Source organism: Austrofundulus limnaeus, unplaced genomic scaffold, assembly GCF_001266775.1.
Source record: "Austrofundulus limnaeus strain Quisiro unplaced genomic scaffold, Austrofundulus_limnaeus-1.0 Scaffold165, whole genome shotgun sequence".
NCBI classification, from domain to species: Eukaryota; Metazoa; Chordata; class Actinopteri; order Cyprinodontiformes; family Rivulidae; genus Austrofundulus; species Austrofundulus limnaeus.
Genome location: NW_013952567.1, coordinates 286,291 through 305,806, shown reverse-complemented (window position 1 = coordinate 305,806; position 19,516 = coordinate 286,291). Strand labels below are relative to the sequence as shown.

General features: G+C 38.3%; 3 protein-coding genes across 4 annotated transcripts in view; 1 reads left to right on the top strand and 2 right to left on the bottom strand.

Annotated features, from left to right (window-relative positions):
• LOC106523742 (trypsin) overlaps positions 1–1,109 on the bottom strand; it is a 19,057-nt gene extending 17,948 nt beyond the window's left edge. The window contains exon 1 of the mRNA XM_014017282.1: positions 1,028–1,109. The gene's annotated coding sequence lies outside the window, so the exon portion shown is untranslated. The remainder of the gene's footprint in view (positions 1–1,027) is intronic.
• mrpl17 (mitochondrial ribosomal protein L17) lies at positions 1,057–3,210 on the top strand. Its single transcript, XM_014017285.1, has 3 exons — positions 1,057–1,355; positions 2,622–2,690; positions 2,795–3,210. The coding sequence occupies exons 1-3, from the start codon at positions 1,182–1,184 to the stop codon at positions 3,047–3,049; spliced, it is 498 nt and encodes a 165-aa protein (XP_013872739.1). The 5' UTR covers positions 1,057–1,181; the 3' UTR covers positions 3,050–3,210.
• Positions 3,211–8,090: 4,880 nt separating this feature from the next.
• Positions 8,091–19,516, bottom strand: part of tmem145 (transmembrane protein 145) — a 47,973-nt gene continuing 36,547 nt past the window's right edge. The window contains exons 9-15 of one of the 2 annotated variants that reach the window (XM_014017276.1): positions 18,784–18,864; positions 18,336–18,414; positions 16,997–17,090; positions 13,638–13,810; positions 12,872–12,992; positions 12,412–12,600; positions 8,091–10,488 (exon numbers count right to left, since the gene is read on the bottom strand). In XM_014017276.1, the coding sequence (XP_013872730.1) occupies positions 10,249–10,488; positions 12,412–12,600; positions 12,872–12,992; positions 13,638–13,810; positions 16,997–17,090; positions 18,336–18,414; positions 18,784–18,864 (977 nt within the window). In that variant the 3' untranslated portion in view covers positions 8,091–10,248. Of the gene's footprint in view, positions 10,489–12,411; positions 12,601–12,867; positions 12,993–13,637; positions 13,811–16,996; positions 17,091–18,335; positions 18,415–18,783; positions 18,865–19,516 lie in introns of those variants that run through there. The other variant, XM_014017277.1, reaches the window with a different exon arrangement.

Genomic DNA, 19,516 nt, shown 5'->3' with positions numbered 1-19,516 from the left:
ACCCCGGATAGGTGGAAGAAAATGGATGGATGGATGGATGGGTTAATATATCTGGTCAGAATGAAACTGTCAAAAATTTAAGATTGTAAGAAAGTTCTTACTACCAACTGTATCCCTTATTCAGAAGATAAAATAACGAATAAATAAATTAGTTCAGTCAAACGTTTTGTTAGACTGTTGTTTCTGTGTGTTTAGCTTTTTTAAATTCTGTATAGGTTTCCTAAATTCATTCATTACAATTCATATAATAATACAAAGTGTAACATAATTGATTTTTACATTACTTTACCTTTACAGCTTATGAAACATAAATTAATTGTGTGTGGGATCAATAAAGTTGTATTTTGTAGTCCTGTAAGAAGTTTTAATACATTGTTTTTGGTACCTGTTTTTCTCAAATTGTGTGTGTGTGTTTGAATAAATGAGGGTGCCGTATTAACGTGCTTTATGAAACAAAGTCCATTCATTTGTAGTTCACAGCGCAGCGGTGCCACCTCCAATATGGCGGACGCACAGACTCACAGCAGCGGACCGAGGTTCCTACGTATTAATTACTATGCCCCCCCCCCCACCCCCCCACCCCCAACGGGACGGAACAGAAGCAGAAGGAGGTTCTTAAAGAGACAGGGCAATATCAAGGCGTTTAGAAGAAGTGATGAGAAAATAAGTTTGTTTTTCCATTTAAACATAAAAACAACATTTTAATAACAGCTAAAGGTGACATAGATATTTTATTATGGTATAGTATTTAAATATATGCCTGAGAAACACATAACATAGGCCCTTTAAATAAACACTACCAGTGTTGTACAAAATCCAGTTCCCCTGTGAAAAGCTGTTCCGCCTACTGGTTAACTTTGGAGAGAATCGCTGGTCCAGCCCTCCCAGCACAGGGGGAACAGATTTTCACAGCGGAACTGAATTTTGTACAACACCGGAACTGGTGTTTCCTAGTTTCGTGACAAAGTCGGACATATTTGACGATGCACTGTCAATGTCAAAAGCAGCAAAATAGCCGCTAGCATACCTGATCTCAGAATTTGTTCTTTATATAGGACACCTGGTGGCGTTTTCTTTGTGAACGCGTCGTAAAAACAGGTCGTTCGGTTAACTGTTCGTAGTTTTCGTGTTCCCGGTTGTTGTTTTTCCGAACTCTTCTGGGTGAGTCGACCGGACCAGAGATGCGCCTCACGCTGCAGCTGCTGATCTCTCACGGCCGGAAGGGCCGCAGAATGGGCCTGAACCCGGAGTCCCGGATAAACATGCTTCGGAACATTGTGACTGGACTCGTCCGATACGAGAGAATAGAAACCACGTATGCACGAGCCGACGAGGCCCAGTTCTACGCCGAAAAGGTAAACTTACAATAACGAAATCTTTCAGTAGCCCCCTTTTTTAAATTTTGAAAAGTAGTACCTGTATATGTTAAAACAATAAATTAATTTATTGTCAACCCTGTCTGCAAAATATCTCATTGAGATGTTCGGTTCGATACTTTAGTCTCACGGTTCGATATTTTTTTCGATACAAAAAAAGAAATTTCCATGCCCCTTTTAACTTGTAATTTATTTATATTAATTATGAACATTTGTTTAACCTCAAAGTACAGTTTTTTTAAATTAAATGTTGCTGAAACAGCAAGTTTCTCAGTGGATCTGCGCTCAAAATGCAGCCTAGGTRGAGTAGTCGAACACAGATCCACTGATCCTTCAACACAGAGCATCTTCAGAAGACATGAAGATAAAGTAAAATTTTAAAATCTGTATTGTTCGATACAGCACTGTTCGATACGGGTACATGCATTGCTGCACCCCTAATAAATATATATATATATAATCAATCACACAATTTAAGGGGTCTTGCACAGGAATTCACAGAAGAGGAGTACTGAACAAATTCTGTGCTCTGAAGTTTGAACATTGCCGACTTGTACTCCACATTATGAGTCTAAAAGCTGAGATCCAGTCAGAGGAWTCCCACCTCTTCGAGGTTCTGTTAAAGTGATCAGCTCCCAAAACTTGGTTTTCATCCTTGTGGAATTTGCAACGATTTTACTCAACCGACTGCAAACTTTCTTTTTAATCTGTAACCCTGTTATCTGCCACTTGTTACGATGTTCAGTGTCGGAGTCTGCAGCTGGACAAACCTACTGCATCCTTGTTCTCCAGCTGACAACTGACAACAAACTTAGTGTTTATATTCAGAGAATGCAGGTTTCCTATTTTAAGTGTGTGTATTATTATTATTCTGTATATTTGAAACATTAATAAAGAGCACATATTTATTTCTATTTGAGTACTARTACTAGAAAACTTGAGTGTGTGATGACTACACTCTCCTTTTTGTTTCATTTATTTTCCTCAGATACATTAAGTTGTTCTTATAAATATTTACACCACACAGACTCCCGGTGTTGGTCATTAGAGAAGATCCTCATTCTGAATCTTCTAGTGTTGCTTGATGTGTGAAAACTACTGTACTGTGCTGCTTTTCCCTAAAAAAATCTTTACTCGCTGCATATTTTTACATAGAACTAGTTAACCATGCAGCAAGCTCTGATTTTAAATTCTCTGACTGCGAGTGGTTCTGACTATAGATGTGTTTTTCTCCATCTTTTCCAGTTGATCGACTATGCCAAGAAGGGAGATACTGATGAGAAGGCGATGAAAATGGCCAGCTTTTGGCTCACGGTACGTGTCTGCAGCAACTCTAAAGTTTCAATCCGGGTAGATCTAAATGTAAAACAGTTCATTTGATGTTTACTCGCTCCTTTTTTTTTCTCTCTCCCCATCAGGAAAAGGACCTCGTACCAAAGCTTTTTAAAGTCCTCGCCCCTCGTTATGAAAATCACTYGCATTGCTACACGCGGCTGGCGCGCATTCCTAACAGAAAGAACCTGGACAGAGCCAAGATGGCCGTTCTGGAGTATAAAGGCCACCCGTTTCCACCTCTGTTTCCTGCAAAAAAGGAGAACGATCTGACTCTCATTAACCAGCTGATTCGAGGCCTTAGAGAAGACAGGGCTCAAAAAAATAGATGCAAATCATGAATAATACCATCATATTGTTACATTAATGATTTTTGAATGGTGAAAAAAAAATGCTTCTTGTTGTGCATAAAGGGTCTGATGCACTTCAGAGTGAGACAGATGGTAAAACCTGCAGCAGAGGCTGGTTTCTTCATTTTCAATAAAGTAACTAAAAAACATCATATGCCTCTTGTTCTCTGTTGGGTGAAAAATTGTATTGATTTCCAATAAAAAAATATATTTTTTAAATTTAAAATTATACAAAACAATGATTCAATAACTTATCAGTTGCAGTTTTCATGTCTTCATTGAACCAAAATGAGTTCCTTCAGATATTTTTTGTGTTGGAATTAGGAAAATAAGATGACGTGTTGGAACCAAGTCATGATTTTTGTCTTTAAAAGATTGAATGTGTCAACGATGTCTTCATTGTAAAAACAAAAGAAGGAACAGAGTTATTTTATTTTTTGGTAGAGATGCACCGGTTCACTTATTTTTGTAGATACCGATTTCTGGTTTTTCAATAACCGTCCTGATACGATTTTCTTTCAATGAACTAACCTATGCAAAGTTGTAAACATTCAAATTTATGCTGTCTTAAAACAAATGCATCCTAAAAACTAAAAAAAACTGCTCTATGCTGACAACATGTTGCCATCCCAGAAAGAAAGGTAGATATATGCTGTTCTAAAAATTGCTAGATGACATCTTTTTTGCATATTTGGTGGGGCTGCTCAATATATCGAAAATTTATCATCATTGCAATAACGGCCTGTGCTTTATGTAGCCTRTATCACAAAAAAGCTGCAGAAACTACAATAAATGGTTGGCTCAAAAGTTTGCATTTATGCGTTTTGTCACTCAGATGGAAGTTTGAAGTATTTCACCAATCAAATGGAGCCATTCATGTATTTGGCCAATTGGATGGATCACTTCATATAATAAAATACATGTTGGAATGAAAATTAGTTTTTTTTTTTCTGAACCCAGAGCAGAAAGACATTAACACTACATACTTATGTATTTGTTCATTTATCGTAAGTSATATCGTCATCGCAGTATTAAGCACTGTTATGTCATAGTTTTTTTGTTTTGTTTTTATCGTGCAGCCCCTAACATTTGGTCATTTCAATGCTATTGTGATCCAGGCTGTATGAAAGATAAAGGTGGGTGAAAAATACCAAATATTGTTGAGAAGTACAATTGAAATAAATAGAATTGTTTATAATTTTAATGATTTGCCTAGAACGGCACATATAGAACCACAATCACATTTATTTTTTTCCTGTAATGTCATGGAGGGAAAAGATTTCAATTCATTTTCAGGCAGAGATGGAAATTAGCTAGAACATTATCTTCTATCCATAGTTCCTGCTGCAAATCACAGTTACGTTTGGTGAAATACATTAAACCCTCCTCGTTTATCCGAGCTTGGAACTGGCAGGGTCCAGTAACACTCAAGCAGAGCTTTCTGTGTAGTTTTGTTTTTTTTTAAAAGCTTTTCTTTTTGGAGCCAACAACAAAATACTGTAAAACATTTTATTTTATACTATTACTATGTGAAAGAGTGCAATTGCATTTTTTGCTGTCACTTGTCTAAACCACAACACTTTGTGTTTACTAAAGTCACAGTGACAAGAGGTGAACAGACACAACTACTGATATAAAACCTTTCTGAAAGCTTGGCACTTTCCTCCTGCTTTTAACAAACATCAACTGTCCTGCAGGTTTTAGCTGTTTCTCTGCTTCAACACACCTGATTCAAATAGCTAAATCACCTACTCTTAATGTCATCAAGTTTAGCAGAGGTCTGTCAATCACTTATTCATTTTAGTCAGGTGTGTTGAAGCAGGGGGATATCTAAGACATTCAGGACAATAGGTCACAAAGAACAGGGTTGAAGATTCTACTTTAAAGCATGGCAGAAGGAGTAACATCATTTTGCACTGATTAAATAGGGTATGTTCTGCAAAATTGACCTTTTTTGCGCTTTATATCATGTTATGTCATTCCCTTGTCAAAAACATACCCAGAATATAAAAATAAAATGTCAAAAAGAAAAAAATAAGTAGGTCCTCTGGATGGGTTCTTTGTTAGTGAAACATTTCGTCTCTCCTCCAAGAGACTTCCTCAGTCTGAACACAAGTTAGGAGTGATCAGGACTCTACCACAGAGCAGACAGTGTCCCTACAAACACAGGAGCCAGAGTGAAAGAGAAGCAGTGCGGTTATCCTGACTGGGCTTTTCTGAAAGCAGATAAGAAACCCAAACAGGATTCCAGCCAACAACCAGCTGAAAATGAAGACCCTAAAACCAGACCCAAACCAGTCGTCATTCCATATGTGGCGGGAGTTTCAGAGAAACTGAGACGTTTATTCTCTAAACATGACGTCCCAGTGGCTTTCAAACCCCAAAACACGTTACGACAAAGATTACTTCATCCCATAGATCCAGTTCCCCGGCAAAAACAGCCACTGTTCAAAAGAATGAGCCAGCACAGACGAGCTACATCGTCGGGTCAGGACTCTGCAGTTTACACTCATCTACAGGCCAGCGGTCACTCTTTCAGGGATGAAGATGTTCTCATAGAGAGGAACATTGGTTTGAGAGAGGAGTAAAGGAAGCCATCTTTGTGAAGAAAAAACGTCCACCATTAAACAGAGGTGGAGGCCTTCGTGTCCAGTTGTCCTGTCTCTCCTCCAAGTCTCTTGGAGGAGAGACGAAACATTTCACCAAAGCAGAACCCATCCAGAGGACCTACTTATTTTTTCTTTTTGATTTTTTCTACCTGGATTACTGAGATGCATCCAGTAAAAAAAAAAAAAAAACGTATTTATTTAAATAACAAAAAGCAAAAGCCGACATGGTGGCAAAAATCTTGCACAAAGCTGGGCAGCAGCTGGGGGACTGAGAATGATGGTAGAAAACCAGCAATGAACCAGCAAGAAAGTGATGGCAAGAGATCGGTTATCCTGAGAGAGAGAGAAGATGGACAACACCTGGGAGGGAGAATGATTACAGAGTGACTAACTGGAAAAATACAGAGAAGCAGGTGGAATGAGAAATGGCACAGAGAGAGACAAAAGGAAAGGAGCTAAAAACTAATACGTACACAAAGAACCACAGAAATAAAATCCAAACACACAGACCCTGACAGAGTGTTGCTTTGACTCRCTCATGCATGTTTGAGAAATTATTAAAACCTGTTGTAGCCGTTTGGAGCTGCCTTAACACTTGCTGGTACAAAGCTCCTCCCTGGAGCTCAGTCTGCAGCAGAGTTCACCCCTATGACGTACGAAGACATGCTGAAGTGGGAGTGTCAGAAATGGTATGAGGTTCTTAAAGAGACAGAGGTCAATTTCAAGGGTTTTGGACAGGAAATTAACATATGAATTAAGCCTACAGGTACAATGTTCCATCCAATTTTTTATATAATACACCTAAAGCCTCTGAAAACCTTCCCACCGATGTGAAGGTTCTGCTTGTTTTGCATAGTTTCCTCTAGTTTTGGTTCAGAACTTAAACTGTTATCTTCAAATATGTTAGACATGATCCTGTGTTGATGCTTCTTCAAATAAAATCACTTTACTTGGAATTCATTCAAATGCTGCTTTGTGCCATGGCAGATCAAAAAACCTTTTAGAGAAACTTTTTGAGAACCAAATTAGTTTGGCAGGAATGGGGAATAACGTTAGGCAGCCATAAAACAGAGAGGCTTCGGGTCAATGCTTACTTCCAAACACAAGGTTAGCAAATTTAGTGGAAGATCAAAAGCACTCAAGCACAAAAGAGGGCTAATATGATACAAACCTCTGCAGACGACAAAATCAAGTGTTACTAACACCACCTCCTGTCTACGAATGAAATGTTCATATAAATCTGTCCTCTGCTTTGAAAAGTGACACATGGTAATTGAAAAAGGTTGCAAWAAAATGCAAAATGACATTTATTACCTGACCTATAACAAAACAATAATAATTCTTGTGCCTAAACATTCATGTCATGTGCTATTATTTATTATGGACATTTGAATAGGAAGCATAAAGAACAAGTCACTGCAGGAGCACAGGTGCAGACATTAGTATTAACACTACAACAGCTTTTTGTCACCATTATTAATTACACATCTACTTCTCATGCCACAGTSTGTGGATTAAATGGTCTTTTGTCTTGAAGTGCTTTAGTGTAATTCAGAGGTGCARGTGCTTAGAAATAAGTAAAAAGAAAAATACCTCAAAAATTAATTTCACAGATAAGTAACCAAGTCATAAAAGTGTTCACAACCATCGGTAAAGTAAAAGCACTTTTACACACACTTAACCAAGTTAAAGCAATTTACAAATTTTCTTAAGAAAAGTGTAAATTGCTTAATTTGCTAAACTAGGTTTAATGGAACCAGTTGACATAACTTGGTTTGGTAAATCCAACACCTCATTGTTTATAGTGCATAAAAGCCCTTTCATAAATTATGGTCATATTTAAATTTGTCGTGTAATGAGATGTTAAATTTTAAAGTTAAGTAAAAGTACAATTTTTGTGTTTTGAATGAGACAGAATAAAAGTAAAAGTTAATTTAAAAAAATACTTGGTAAAAATTACAGATCCTTGAAAATAATGCTTAAGTGCTGTAATGGAGTAAATGTACTTTACTATAACCTATGGTGTCTCCACAGATGTGCACATTTCCTTACATATCAGTGTTTTTACTTAATACCAAAGAGCCTTGCATACTAATAAAAAAGGGAATTTACCATAAATTTGTACCATAAATTAAATCAAAATATGTAATTTCCCTGGAAATGAATCATTTATGAAGTTTATAGTTAAAAGGAATCAGACTGAAATGCTGGCAGTGAGTGGAACTGTAAGGCCTGCCAGGATCTGAAAGGGATATGACTGGAGACTGTCCCCAGTGCATTTTTCTTTAGTACACCCTCASTAATATGAATAAACTCTAAATAAATGATTTACATATATTAGATTTACCACTTTTGGACTTATGCCATTCCTGCAAAACAACCTCCCTATTAACACAGGGTGTAAATAACAACCAGACAAGATCTTTAATAAAACCATATTTTATTATTCATTTTGGCAAAAAGAGTATATGTACAGCGTATTTAGATTTATTATTTGACACCATTAAAATGCATTTAAACGGTGCTTTAGTGATGTGCTCTTAATCAGATCGCTCTGAGTCTCCTAAAAGCTGTGCTCTTTTCTGTCATGCATACATAATCTAATTTCTTCGAGTTCTCTCCTAGAGACTTTGTKTCTTTCTTGTAGTTAAACATCAGTATACACAAGGCTGAAGCAGTGATACTTTATCAATAAAGCCTGTCGAGTCGTGGCAACAGTTGAAACGGCAGACATGCCAAACACAAACCAGACGTAATCAGAAATAACGATTAGTACTCTAAACTCAAGTATGGTTCCGTTCCACAGACTAATTTACACCTCAGACTACACTCCAACACGTTACACACCACAGTCTTAAAATCGGTACTGCATGACAGCAAGACTTCCACTGACAAATCTGTGGGCTATTCTCCTAAGTCAAGGTAAAACCACTGGGATTATCAGTGTACGTTCCGAAAATTTTAACAATTTGAACRAAGCATTAATTGTTCCCCTATATAGCATCTAGAAAACTGGCGATGTCTTCTGTTTGTATTTACATCTGGAATAGCTCTCAGAGAAGTGGAAATAAAGCAGTCTCAAAAGGCTGACATCACAAATAAAACAGACCAGGAACATTAAAGTGCTCCATGCAGGACAGACAAAATGTACAGTTGTGTCGCTGTTTTTCACAGTTCAGCTGCAAGACTTTAACATTTTTATCTCTTAGCGCAATACAAAACTGAGGGTATTTGTTCAGCTTTCTGCACTGTACAACACTGACGTGTAAAAAGCCAACAAATAAAACAATCAGGTTTCAGGTACAAGACAGGGGTGAGGATGAAGTTACTTTTGGTGAAAAGCCTGGTCCTAGATCATCAATRTGCTGTGAATGGAAGCAACAGAAAGCTAAAATAGTTAATGGTATCAGAGTAACTTCAGAATCAGCCCTGCCTTTGTGCTGTCTTGAATCGATACATTCACCAACGTCCACATACACAGACGACAGGTTTCAACAGGTATATCCTGCACTTTAGTGAAAATTTACCTAAAATCAACGCAGTTTATAACACCTGCTTTTTATTGGGTTTCAAACAGCACGAGACAGMTTTGATTGGAACAACTAAAAGGAATTCTGCCATCAAAAATATATATACTGAAGCCTACTGTATGTATTTACACATTTGAAGTTACAATACACACAATAAGCAAATATTTGTTGGTCACATGGAGTACACACATCTGTTTTTGGACAGGAAGTACAATACAATACAAACATGCATGTTTTACGGGTACTGTACTAGTAGGCACCCACAGTAAATGTGACAGTTTTACAGTTTCACACCAGCACATTAATCCAAAATAACCAGCTGCAATGAAGGCATATACAGCAAGTATAGAAATTAACCCAACAAACTCCATATACCATAAATATATCTAAACTTTATCAAAATGTGTCAAACATTTAAAAAAATGTTCATCGATGAGCTATATACACAATGGCGTGACATTTTTGCTGTGCTCACAGCACCAACTAGAATGTAATGATGCGAGTAAACAAAAACAAAACAAATCTTATTTCCTTTTTTGAAATAAAAACTATAGAATCGACGCTCCCAACAGTTTTAGCTATTTACAAAATCTTGCAGGCACACCAAAGTTGGAGCCTCATGAATTTTTGAATGAAAAGATTTCAAGAATTTTGTTCATTTCCACATTGTGCACAGCTGTTCTATTGCTCTGGCTACATCCACCTTGTCATCTTTCTCACTGTGCACCCTCAACTGGTCAACATCAAATATTTATTGCTTCTTTATTCTTTTGAAAGCTCAGCRCATGTATCTCAGCTATGTCCCCTTATCTCTCCATTTTAGTCATTTCCATTCACAAGTAAAAAAAAAAAAAAAGAAAAAATAAAGGGGGAACATTTAGGGTTTTATTTCCTTACTTTTCTTTTCTGTCGCTCCAATTTTTCTTTTATGGATGACCTTTTTGATAGTTGGATTTGTACCGACTGCCCATGTTCTCACTTTCTACTGACATTCTCTCTGCTGCTCTCATGTCTTTTACCGTTCTTCCACCTTTTTGCCTTTCTGTCCATCTCACGCCTTCGTTCCAAAACCTGCTCCACCGCCACTCTGCATGCTGAAATACTCCGTGAAAGAAGGGAGCCGAGGCGGCATTGGGGGTGTGCGCGAGGCTGGGCGTGGGGGTATCGGAGGCGGAGGTGGGGGCAATATCAAGGTCAAATCCGCTGCGGTGGTAATGATCTTCTGCTCGCTGTTCCTCGGTACTTCTTGACCTTTGCGAGCCACCGTCTCCTCAACTGTCTTCACCGGATCCTGGGGGGGAAAAATAACTTAATAAATTAAACGCATCTCTTACCATTTTTTACAATAATGCACAGAATCTGTCAAATAAATATACTTGCTCACAAACAAACGAGCCAAATATACTCAGATTTTGCACACATCTTTACACAATGTTCCTTTTATAAATTACACTTGAACTACGTCGACATGTAAATAAAACCTACGATCTGCCCTGTAGTCACTTTTTTTGATCAATACAAAGCACCTCTTGAGTGCTATTGCATACAAATAAATGAGTTGGTACTTACTGTTATTCATGGCAATGAATGAAATAAAACCTTTTCTGGCACAGAAACTGAGTTATTTACTAAGCAAAGATGCACCATTTTCTAATTCTTCCAGTTATGTAGTCCCCCAGCAGYTACAGATCATCCATCATGCAGCATCGCTTGTGTTTAACTTTAAATCAATCAGACTGATAACCTCCCAGCTTAAGTTTTATAGCCTTTTAGGCACTTTGCTTTAAAAGATGCTGCCATTGTAAAATAGTATTTTGTCTTGTTTTCACTTTTGTGCAAARCATTTAAGGTGTTCCTTCATGCTACATCGTTTCAGGACAGCTGTAGTTCCGCCTTTTTTTTAGGCAGTTGAAAAGACAACACCTACAGAATCAAAAGGTATCCAAGCAAGACCGTTCATATCGAACAGCTTAATTTGGTCGTGTCAGAGTTTCTAATGAAATGTTACCCAATTTCACTCAGATGTTTTAATATCAGGGTGGTTGTTAGATTTTGCAGAGCATCATTCAACCATCACCCCCTGAAGCAGATTGAAGTTTCTGACAAAGCAACAATCATTAAAAACACACTCTTACAAACTCCACTGCTACACTCATGCTTTCTAATTTYAGGCGTGTCTGATAGATAACAGTTAATTTCAAGCTACATTTGACAGTGGCGTGTACGTATAAAACCCATCAGAAAATAAGTAAACATGAGACAGTTTCTGATAACATAGCAGGTACAACAGGATTATAGGAATTTAAGGACACAGGGGTTGTGGCTCAGTATACTTTTTATTTTAATGCTTGTATTTAAATGCAACTTGTTCCTGGAACTTTATGTCACAAAACTTGACAAATCAGATCAGTTTCTCTCTAAAGGAGAGCCCAGACACCCTGCAAAGGAAACTCATTTCAGCCGCTTGTATCCATGATCTTGTTCTTTTGGTCACTACCCAAAGCTAGTGACCATAGATGAGGGTAGAAATGTAGACCAACCGGTAAATTGAGAGCTGAKCTAACAACAGATCGGTCCATCAYTGCAGACGCAGCACCAATCCGCCTGTCKATCTCCTGCTCCATTCTTCCCTCATTCATGAACAAGACCCCGAGATAYTTAAACTCCTCCATTTGAAGCAGGACCTCCTCMCCGACCTGRAGAAGGCACCCTACCCTTTTCACGAGACCATGATCTCGGATTTGGAGGCACTGATCCCCATCCCGGCCGCTTCACAGTCGGCTACAAACCGCTCCAGTGAGAGCTGGAGATCATGATCTGATGAAGCCAATAGGACCACATCATCCGCAAAAAGCAGAGATGTGATCCTAAGGTCACCAAAACAGATCCCCTCAACACCTCGGCTGCAYCAAGAAATTCTGTCCATAAAAGTTATGAACAGAATTGGTGACAAAGGGCAACCTTACAGAGTCCAACCCACACTGGAAACAAGTTTTAGTTCATTTTTGTAATYCTGAACAGGATCAGTTGTGGTGGTGGTCTTAAAGATGGATGGAGTACAGTTTTAAATTAAAATCTGGTACAAAAACTGAAAGTTTAAAGCAGTTTTGTTAGGCTTTTGTTATTTGCATAGACATGTTTTATTATTGTTCTTCGAAGGATGCAGCCCCTGAATTTGGACACAGACACAAACACATGTTACACGTAGACTTACTGACTGTATGGAGAAGAGTTCAGTGAAGTTGGGTTGAGAGTCTCCAAGGAAGGAGCTGTTTCCATAAGCATGATGGGGRAACCTTTCACCCCCTTCACCTCCTTTTGGACTGGACAAAAGAATCCCAATCTGAGATGTCCGAACATGATATGGGAAATTTTTGTTGGCTGCTGACGGTCTTGTAATGACCTAAGACACAAAAAATGATTCTTACACACAAAATCAAAATCAAAGCAAATAAAATCCTGGTAATTCAGAGGTAAAACATGTCATGAGCACAACTATGAAGGAACATTTGAAGGTTAAGATAATGATGTGTGGAGTAGACTTTCAAAATGATGAACTGAGGATTCACGAATCATGAATAATGTACAATCGACTGTGATAACGACAGCTCTTGAATAATGCGAACTTTACAGATGTGTAGAGGCATGTTTGAACACGTGTGTGTGGTACCAACAAGGAAGACGATGTGAGCATAAAGGTGGATGCCGAGCTGAATGCCGTTGACGATCTTCTCTCGAGCCCAACGAGGAATTGCAAAGTTGGCAATCAGAGCCATGACGGGCACTGCGAAAAACCTGTGGAAGACCGGCAGAGAGCAGATTCAGGATAACAATGAGGTGAACGCACATTAAATGAACTGATGAGAATATGGTTTAATGGTGAGAGACGGAGAGTAGGGAGAGCAGAAGATATAAAGCACAGAGTGATAATGATGGAAAGGAGAGGTGTAGATAATGAGGCAAGGGATATGCACTGCAGTGAAGGAGAAACGCAGAGATAATATTAGTCTTTGAAATGCACCCTTCATTTCAAGCCTCCACTATTAGACATTATGAATAAAGGGATGGGAACTAAGAAATGTGTGTTTAGAGGGTTTTATTTTGTTGCATAAAGAAAARAACACTGTTTTCAGTACAAAATATGAATAATCTAGTGCATACCAGTATGTGTATATAAATTTATGTGCATAGTACTCTGATCCATAAATTCACAATGGTTCTTAAAAATAAGTTATTTTCCTCTGGCTATCACTCAAGTAAAGATATCTATAACTGTGGTAGAGAACTGAGATTTGGTACATGGTGTTTACAGAGCAAAATAAATAATTTAAATTTCAGGGTAAGAAAAAAAAACATGTATTTTTCTTCTCCTGCAGTTCCCAGTTCAGGTGTTACTGCCTGCAGCGAGGCGAGAGTGGAGGCAAGCTGCTCAGGTCTCACCATAAAGTGTACGTGGTAAAGAAAGGGATGTAGAAGGGCTGCTTCTCAGGGTAGTGTTTCAGGGAGATCAGTACGGCGTAGCAGAACCACACGTAGGCGACCAGCTGCAGGGCCATCAGGCCGTAGCCAGCGGGGCTCTCGTAGACATAAAGCACTTYACCTGGGTCAAAAAACTGGCACAGAAACACGAGACCCATTAAACACAAGCAAAAGTTTTCCACAGAGAAGACAAAAAAAAGTGTTGGCTTGACATCTAGTTGTAGCCTGCGTCCTGCTTCCAAAGACAGATCGCTCCTGGTTCAGCTGATTCACTGCAGAGACCGAGCCAAAAAAGCCCAGCTTGTTCCGTTCCGTCTTTGTCTTTGACACTTCTCCACATCTAGGTCACCGGCATGTGTGCTCACAACTTTGTGGGTGTGTGTTTGGCACGCGCGCACACACTGGATTGCGTTTCACAGTGCGGTGACTGAATCGCACGGGCCGTACTGCATTACTCTTACTACATAATGCAAAGTGCTGAAAGCTCAGTGTGGAGCTTCTTGGAACACAACCCAGCCAAGCAGAGCCTGACGGATTCCAAACTGCAGCCCTAGTACCAGTAACATTTTTAGAGTCTCCATTCCAGTTCCACTTGTAACCTAGTTTTGCTTATTTTAGGAGTTCCCCTGAGTTTCAACCTCTGTAAGAGCATCTCTGTGTAAGAGGACAGGCGGCAGATAACTCCTACTGTATCAGAACCACATATTGTGAGAGATGGTTGTATGCACCAATGTTAAAAATAGCACAGACAGTTCCACAACACTCTTCTTCTAGGATCATTACCACCCTGTATTCAAAGGCTCTAATCCTCTGTTTCTAAAAGCAGCAGCTTTACATCTGACTGTGCAGAAGCCTCTGCACTCTTCAGAGATATACTGTACGTGCTTCCTAAAACTCCACAGAGTGTTATTAATTCATAAGCTCACGTGCTCAGCAACATAGGTGGTAAAGTGAGTTCCTATCTTCACACACAGAACATAAAAAAGCAGTGTAGTTAATGAGTGGAGGTCTCTCACTGTGCGAGACTTACAGTAGAGATCATTGATCTAAAGTTAAACATACATGAATTTTTCTTGTGTGATTGAAAATGCACTGWTTTTCTACCAGAATCCTAGATTCTGAACCCAAAGGAATGTATGGATTTTTCTACATTGAAGTTGATGCACTTTCATAATTAGCAATAAGTCAATGTAATGAGTTGCTTGACAGAAAAAGCCATTACAGCCCACGCTCAACTGTGGTGCTCATTCCTTCATGAATATTTATGAGATTATTTWAAAAAAAGCCAAAGAGAGCTATAACATGAGTGGGGCTGCTCTGTTGAGCACTGCCAAGTCAGAAAACTTGCTACAAAAGAATTGGGACCCGAGTAATGGAAAAACCTATTTAAAAATGGGAACGAATCCTACCTGTTTTGTAAAACTATCCACACAKCAAAGATTTATTTGGCTGCCAAGGCTCATACTGCAAGTGTTACTGGTGGCACTGGTTATTCCGACTGCTCCTTGGATTTACTCGTTTTCCCAAAAAAGAAAATATTAATCAATGGTGAAAAAACACCCATTACAATTTTAACATTGTTAAATTATGTTATCAAACGTATTGTTTTGTAAATGTTTTATAAACTTGTATTGCCCAAAATGTTTTGAGWGGCTGAAGCGAGGCAGTTGATTGCATAAACGTGAACCTAAAAGCCAACAACCTTAAAGTTGCAATAAAACCATATTATCAAACATTTAACATATTAGATAAGTCAGACACAAAACACTAATGACTAATAACTAAGTCAAGTTTTGTCTTAAATCAACCCTCAATTGGATTAAAAAGCTTTCAGGTTCGAGTGTAGAAAGCTATCTTTTCTTTTTGAACTTGTCAGTAAYATAGAAAACCGAACAAGTTGAAAAATATGACCCAAACAGAATATAAAGATATACGCAGCACTGGGAGAGATTTATTTCAAATTTTATGCACCAAGTAGATTTTACAAGGCAAGTCCCTTTTAAAGACCCACAGTTTTTAAATCTTATTGTCTTTGCTCTAAAAATAATTATTTTAGTTATTGATTATTATCTATCATTTTTATTATTAATTTTGACTCTCTTCCTAGCATCAAAGCATCTGCAGTTTAAAATCTCCATCTGTTTTATTGGAGAAGAAGGTTCTTGTCCTTGCAGGCTCAATTTTATTGCCTATAAACCAACAGATTCCACCTCTTCTTTCACAGGAGCTCATGTTGTGGTTTTCTGAATCAGAAGATTTTTTTTTACCAGAAAGACTGAGATCTAAATAAAACAAAAGCCCTGCCTTATTGCATTTTTCCTTTAGTAGATTTGCTCTCCTTGGCATTTCTCTGTGGACTTCTATTTGTTTTAGTATTATCACAAGCTGAAAGCACCATTTCAGATAATTCCATTTCAGCCTTAAGTCTTGTGTTGTTCTTCGCACTCAGCTCACGAAGTTTCTTCCAAGCTTCACATGCTGAAAGCATAGCAGGTTAAATTAGACTGCATTTAATTAGACTTTAATTAACTTGTTTACTTTTCCCTGCAAATTGCCCTGAGATGACCTCTGTTGTAATTTGGCTCTACATAAATAAAATGAATTCAACTGAACTGAGTCAGAACGCTGGTACGAGTTGCTGAAGCAGGAGTTTATTTTGAAACAATCAAACAGATGTTTTTTGATAAAAACATTTTTGATTCTCAGGCAGATTTATTGCTTTKCCATATGGAAAAGAAAATTAGAAGCAAGACTTTAATGCATTTTCTTTTTGTTTATATACGTATAGTAGTTAGGATATTCTATCTAATTTTTAAGCTCGAAATTGAAGGATGGTAATAATTCAGACAGCATCATTCAGAATAAATAAATATTTCACCAAATAGATTACATGAAATAAGAAAATTGAGTAGGACTGCATGATATTAGAAAATATTGTGATGGCAATAATATGTGTAAATATTGTGATGACATCAATATGTTTTTTTTTATTTCTTTCCTTTCTAATCTGTACTTCCTACTCTGTATGTGACCTTTAGAGTTTTGGCAAGCTCATTTGTGTCTGGTGTGAGCTTTTGCTGCCATGAAACTGTCCTACTGGTAAAAGACTGAATTAGCATGAAAAATACAACTTCAAAACTTTTCGATACTACATAAGTCAATTTCTACACTCCAAGMAGTTCTTTGTGATATGAATACTGCGCACACCGATATTTCAATGACAGTATATTCTTGATATACTGTATTATGCAGCCCTCGTACTGATCTATAATAATTCAATGATTTGGCCTCAGTGTTAACTATATGGGTGTGTTCTGTACCTCAGCCTCGTAGATGAAGAGAATGACGTAGGTAATTGTGTAGACTGTCATGTAGATGCTTAATTTAACAGACCCACTGTGGCTGATCCTCGCCCTGACACACAAGGACAAAGCAGAAAGGTCAGAGGCTGCACACATGTTGGTGGCAGATAAGAAACAAATACACATCTATACACTCAAATGTATGGATGAAAAGAACGAGATAAAGATGGACACAAACACACAAAACGATGCATTTAATTAAGCTTAAGCAGAGAGCTATTAAACCAAACTGATAGCAGCAGATGAACAAAGCAACAGAGGAAAAGAATGCATCTTTGCATCAGCTTTCAAATGTTAGAACTTCAACACTAAGTCCATGACTTCCTCCAACATACCTATCAAAAGATAAAAAATACTTATTGAGTAGTTTTCTTCTAGTTGCAATCTTATCTTGTAAGGTATATTCTAAGTTGCAGTTTTCAGTTTATTCACTAGAGCTTTTAATGAGTTTAATATGTATAAATATTAAAGAAATCTCTAAGCACAGATATGGATGTAATCTCAACGCTAGAACTTATTAAAAATCCTGCAAGTTCAGGTTTATGCTCAGTCTGATTCTTTTAGAGAATCAACTGCAAAGTGAGACGAATCTTAAACCTCAGCTGGGGTTTAGGTCATAACTCACAACTCAAACTCTAAACTTTATAAAATCACATTTTAGGATTTTGATGTTTTAAGATGTCTGATTGTTTCACTGTCTCTTTCCTGACATAAAACTAAATCTGAAACCAATCTGAAGAAGAGATAGCATGTTTTTTTTGTTGTTGTTTGTTTTTTTTGTTTTTTTTTCAGTTTGAAAGTTGAAACTAGATTTTGAGAACTGGCATGAACAGTGACAGCAATTTTTTTCCAGTCAGGTGTAGGATGGATAAGTGCTGATGTTCCAGTAAAAAAGAAAAACAGGCTCTCATAAATAATCCATTGTGCGGTCTAGCTGCCAGTCTCAAACAAATGACCACTAAGCCTTGCCAGAGAAACAAACAAACAATAAAAAAAAGCCAAACCAAAACTGGAGATAATACCACTCTCAAAATGCTTCAAAATAAGCAAAGGGCACAAAATTGCAGCATTGATATGCTTCATCCACACTATAAGCTCAGAATCATAACAGGTTTTTTGATTGRCACGTGGTATTATCATGTCAAGAGACAGCAACAAAGAAACCTGACAGTGGAAGACTGTAAAATGCTCCCAAAATGTGACAGGCGTGCATGAAACGACGCACGGAAAACAGGAGGGAACAGCTGCACAAACACAAACACATGCATGTAAAAAAATAAAWTAATAAATAAGGCACCTGGTGACAGTGAAACCTTTGCCCAATAAAATGAGCATCAGAAGGAACACCAAGAAGCTGATGGAGAACAGTAATTTCCCTGGAGATGGACAGAGAGGTGGAGAGAGAGGCAGGAAAAAGAAACAGAAGACAGAAGGGGTAATTAGGTTGTGGCATCTGAATCTGAAAAATCAGAGGGGAACAATAAAATCAGGTCAGCATACACATACTGTACAAACACACACACACACACACACACACACACACACACACACACACACACACACAACGCAGTCACACAAGTCATGCATGATCCTGCCTCCGCCCATCAAACCAGCCATTTTATTTCTCCAGGCTCACATCCATCCATCATCGTCCACTCATCCATTCTGCTCGAGCTGTGAGTGATTTACCAATGTGGAGCTGGTGTCAGTCATTCAGCCAGTGACCGATTCAGGAAGAAACTCACCAAGAATCTTTAGACTGAAATTGCCAACTCCATCTCTGGCATACAGGCCCCAGTAGGCACAATGGAACAACAGGCTGAACACTGCCAAGAGAAGGAAAAAATTAGTGGGAGACAAGGGGGGGTAGGAGAAAGTAGGTAGGAGGGCAAGGGTTGGGAAGATAAGTAGGCATTGAAGAAGTAAAAGAAACGTGGGATTAAAACAGAGACAGAAATGATAATGAGAGGGGGAGAAATGAGGACAAAAGAAGTGAAAAACGAAAGTAGAGGAGCTCATAAAAGGAGGCTTGAGAGAGACAGGAGGAGAAGGTGAGCAGGGAATTTAGAAAAGGCAGAAGAATCGRGAAGGGATTTGGAGTGGGGACAAGCAGGCGAGAAAAAAGAAAGTGTGATAAGGAGCTGAAAGAAAGCACGGAGAACAGGATGAGAAGAGTGATGGAAGGTTTGGGGGTGGGTTCATCAGTAACAGCACGCTTCACTGAACACTGTAGTGCAGCACGTCTGTTAGCAATAGTTCCTATTCAAAGTCTAATAAACTTGATAATATCTCTYCTCTTGAAGTGCAGATTAAGGTTTGAGATGCTGCAGCAGTTCATGATACTCTCTCAACCAAAGTGTGTGCGTCTTTCAACGACGTGTGTGTGTGTGTGTGTGTGTGTGTGTGTGTGTGTGTGTGTGTGTGTGTGTGTGTGTGTGTCACAGACAGACACACTTATCCAGATTTAGTGTTTCATTT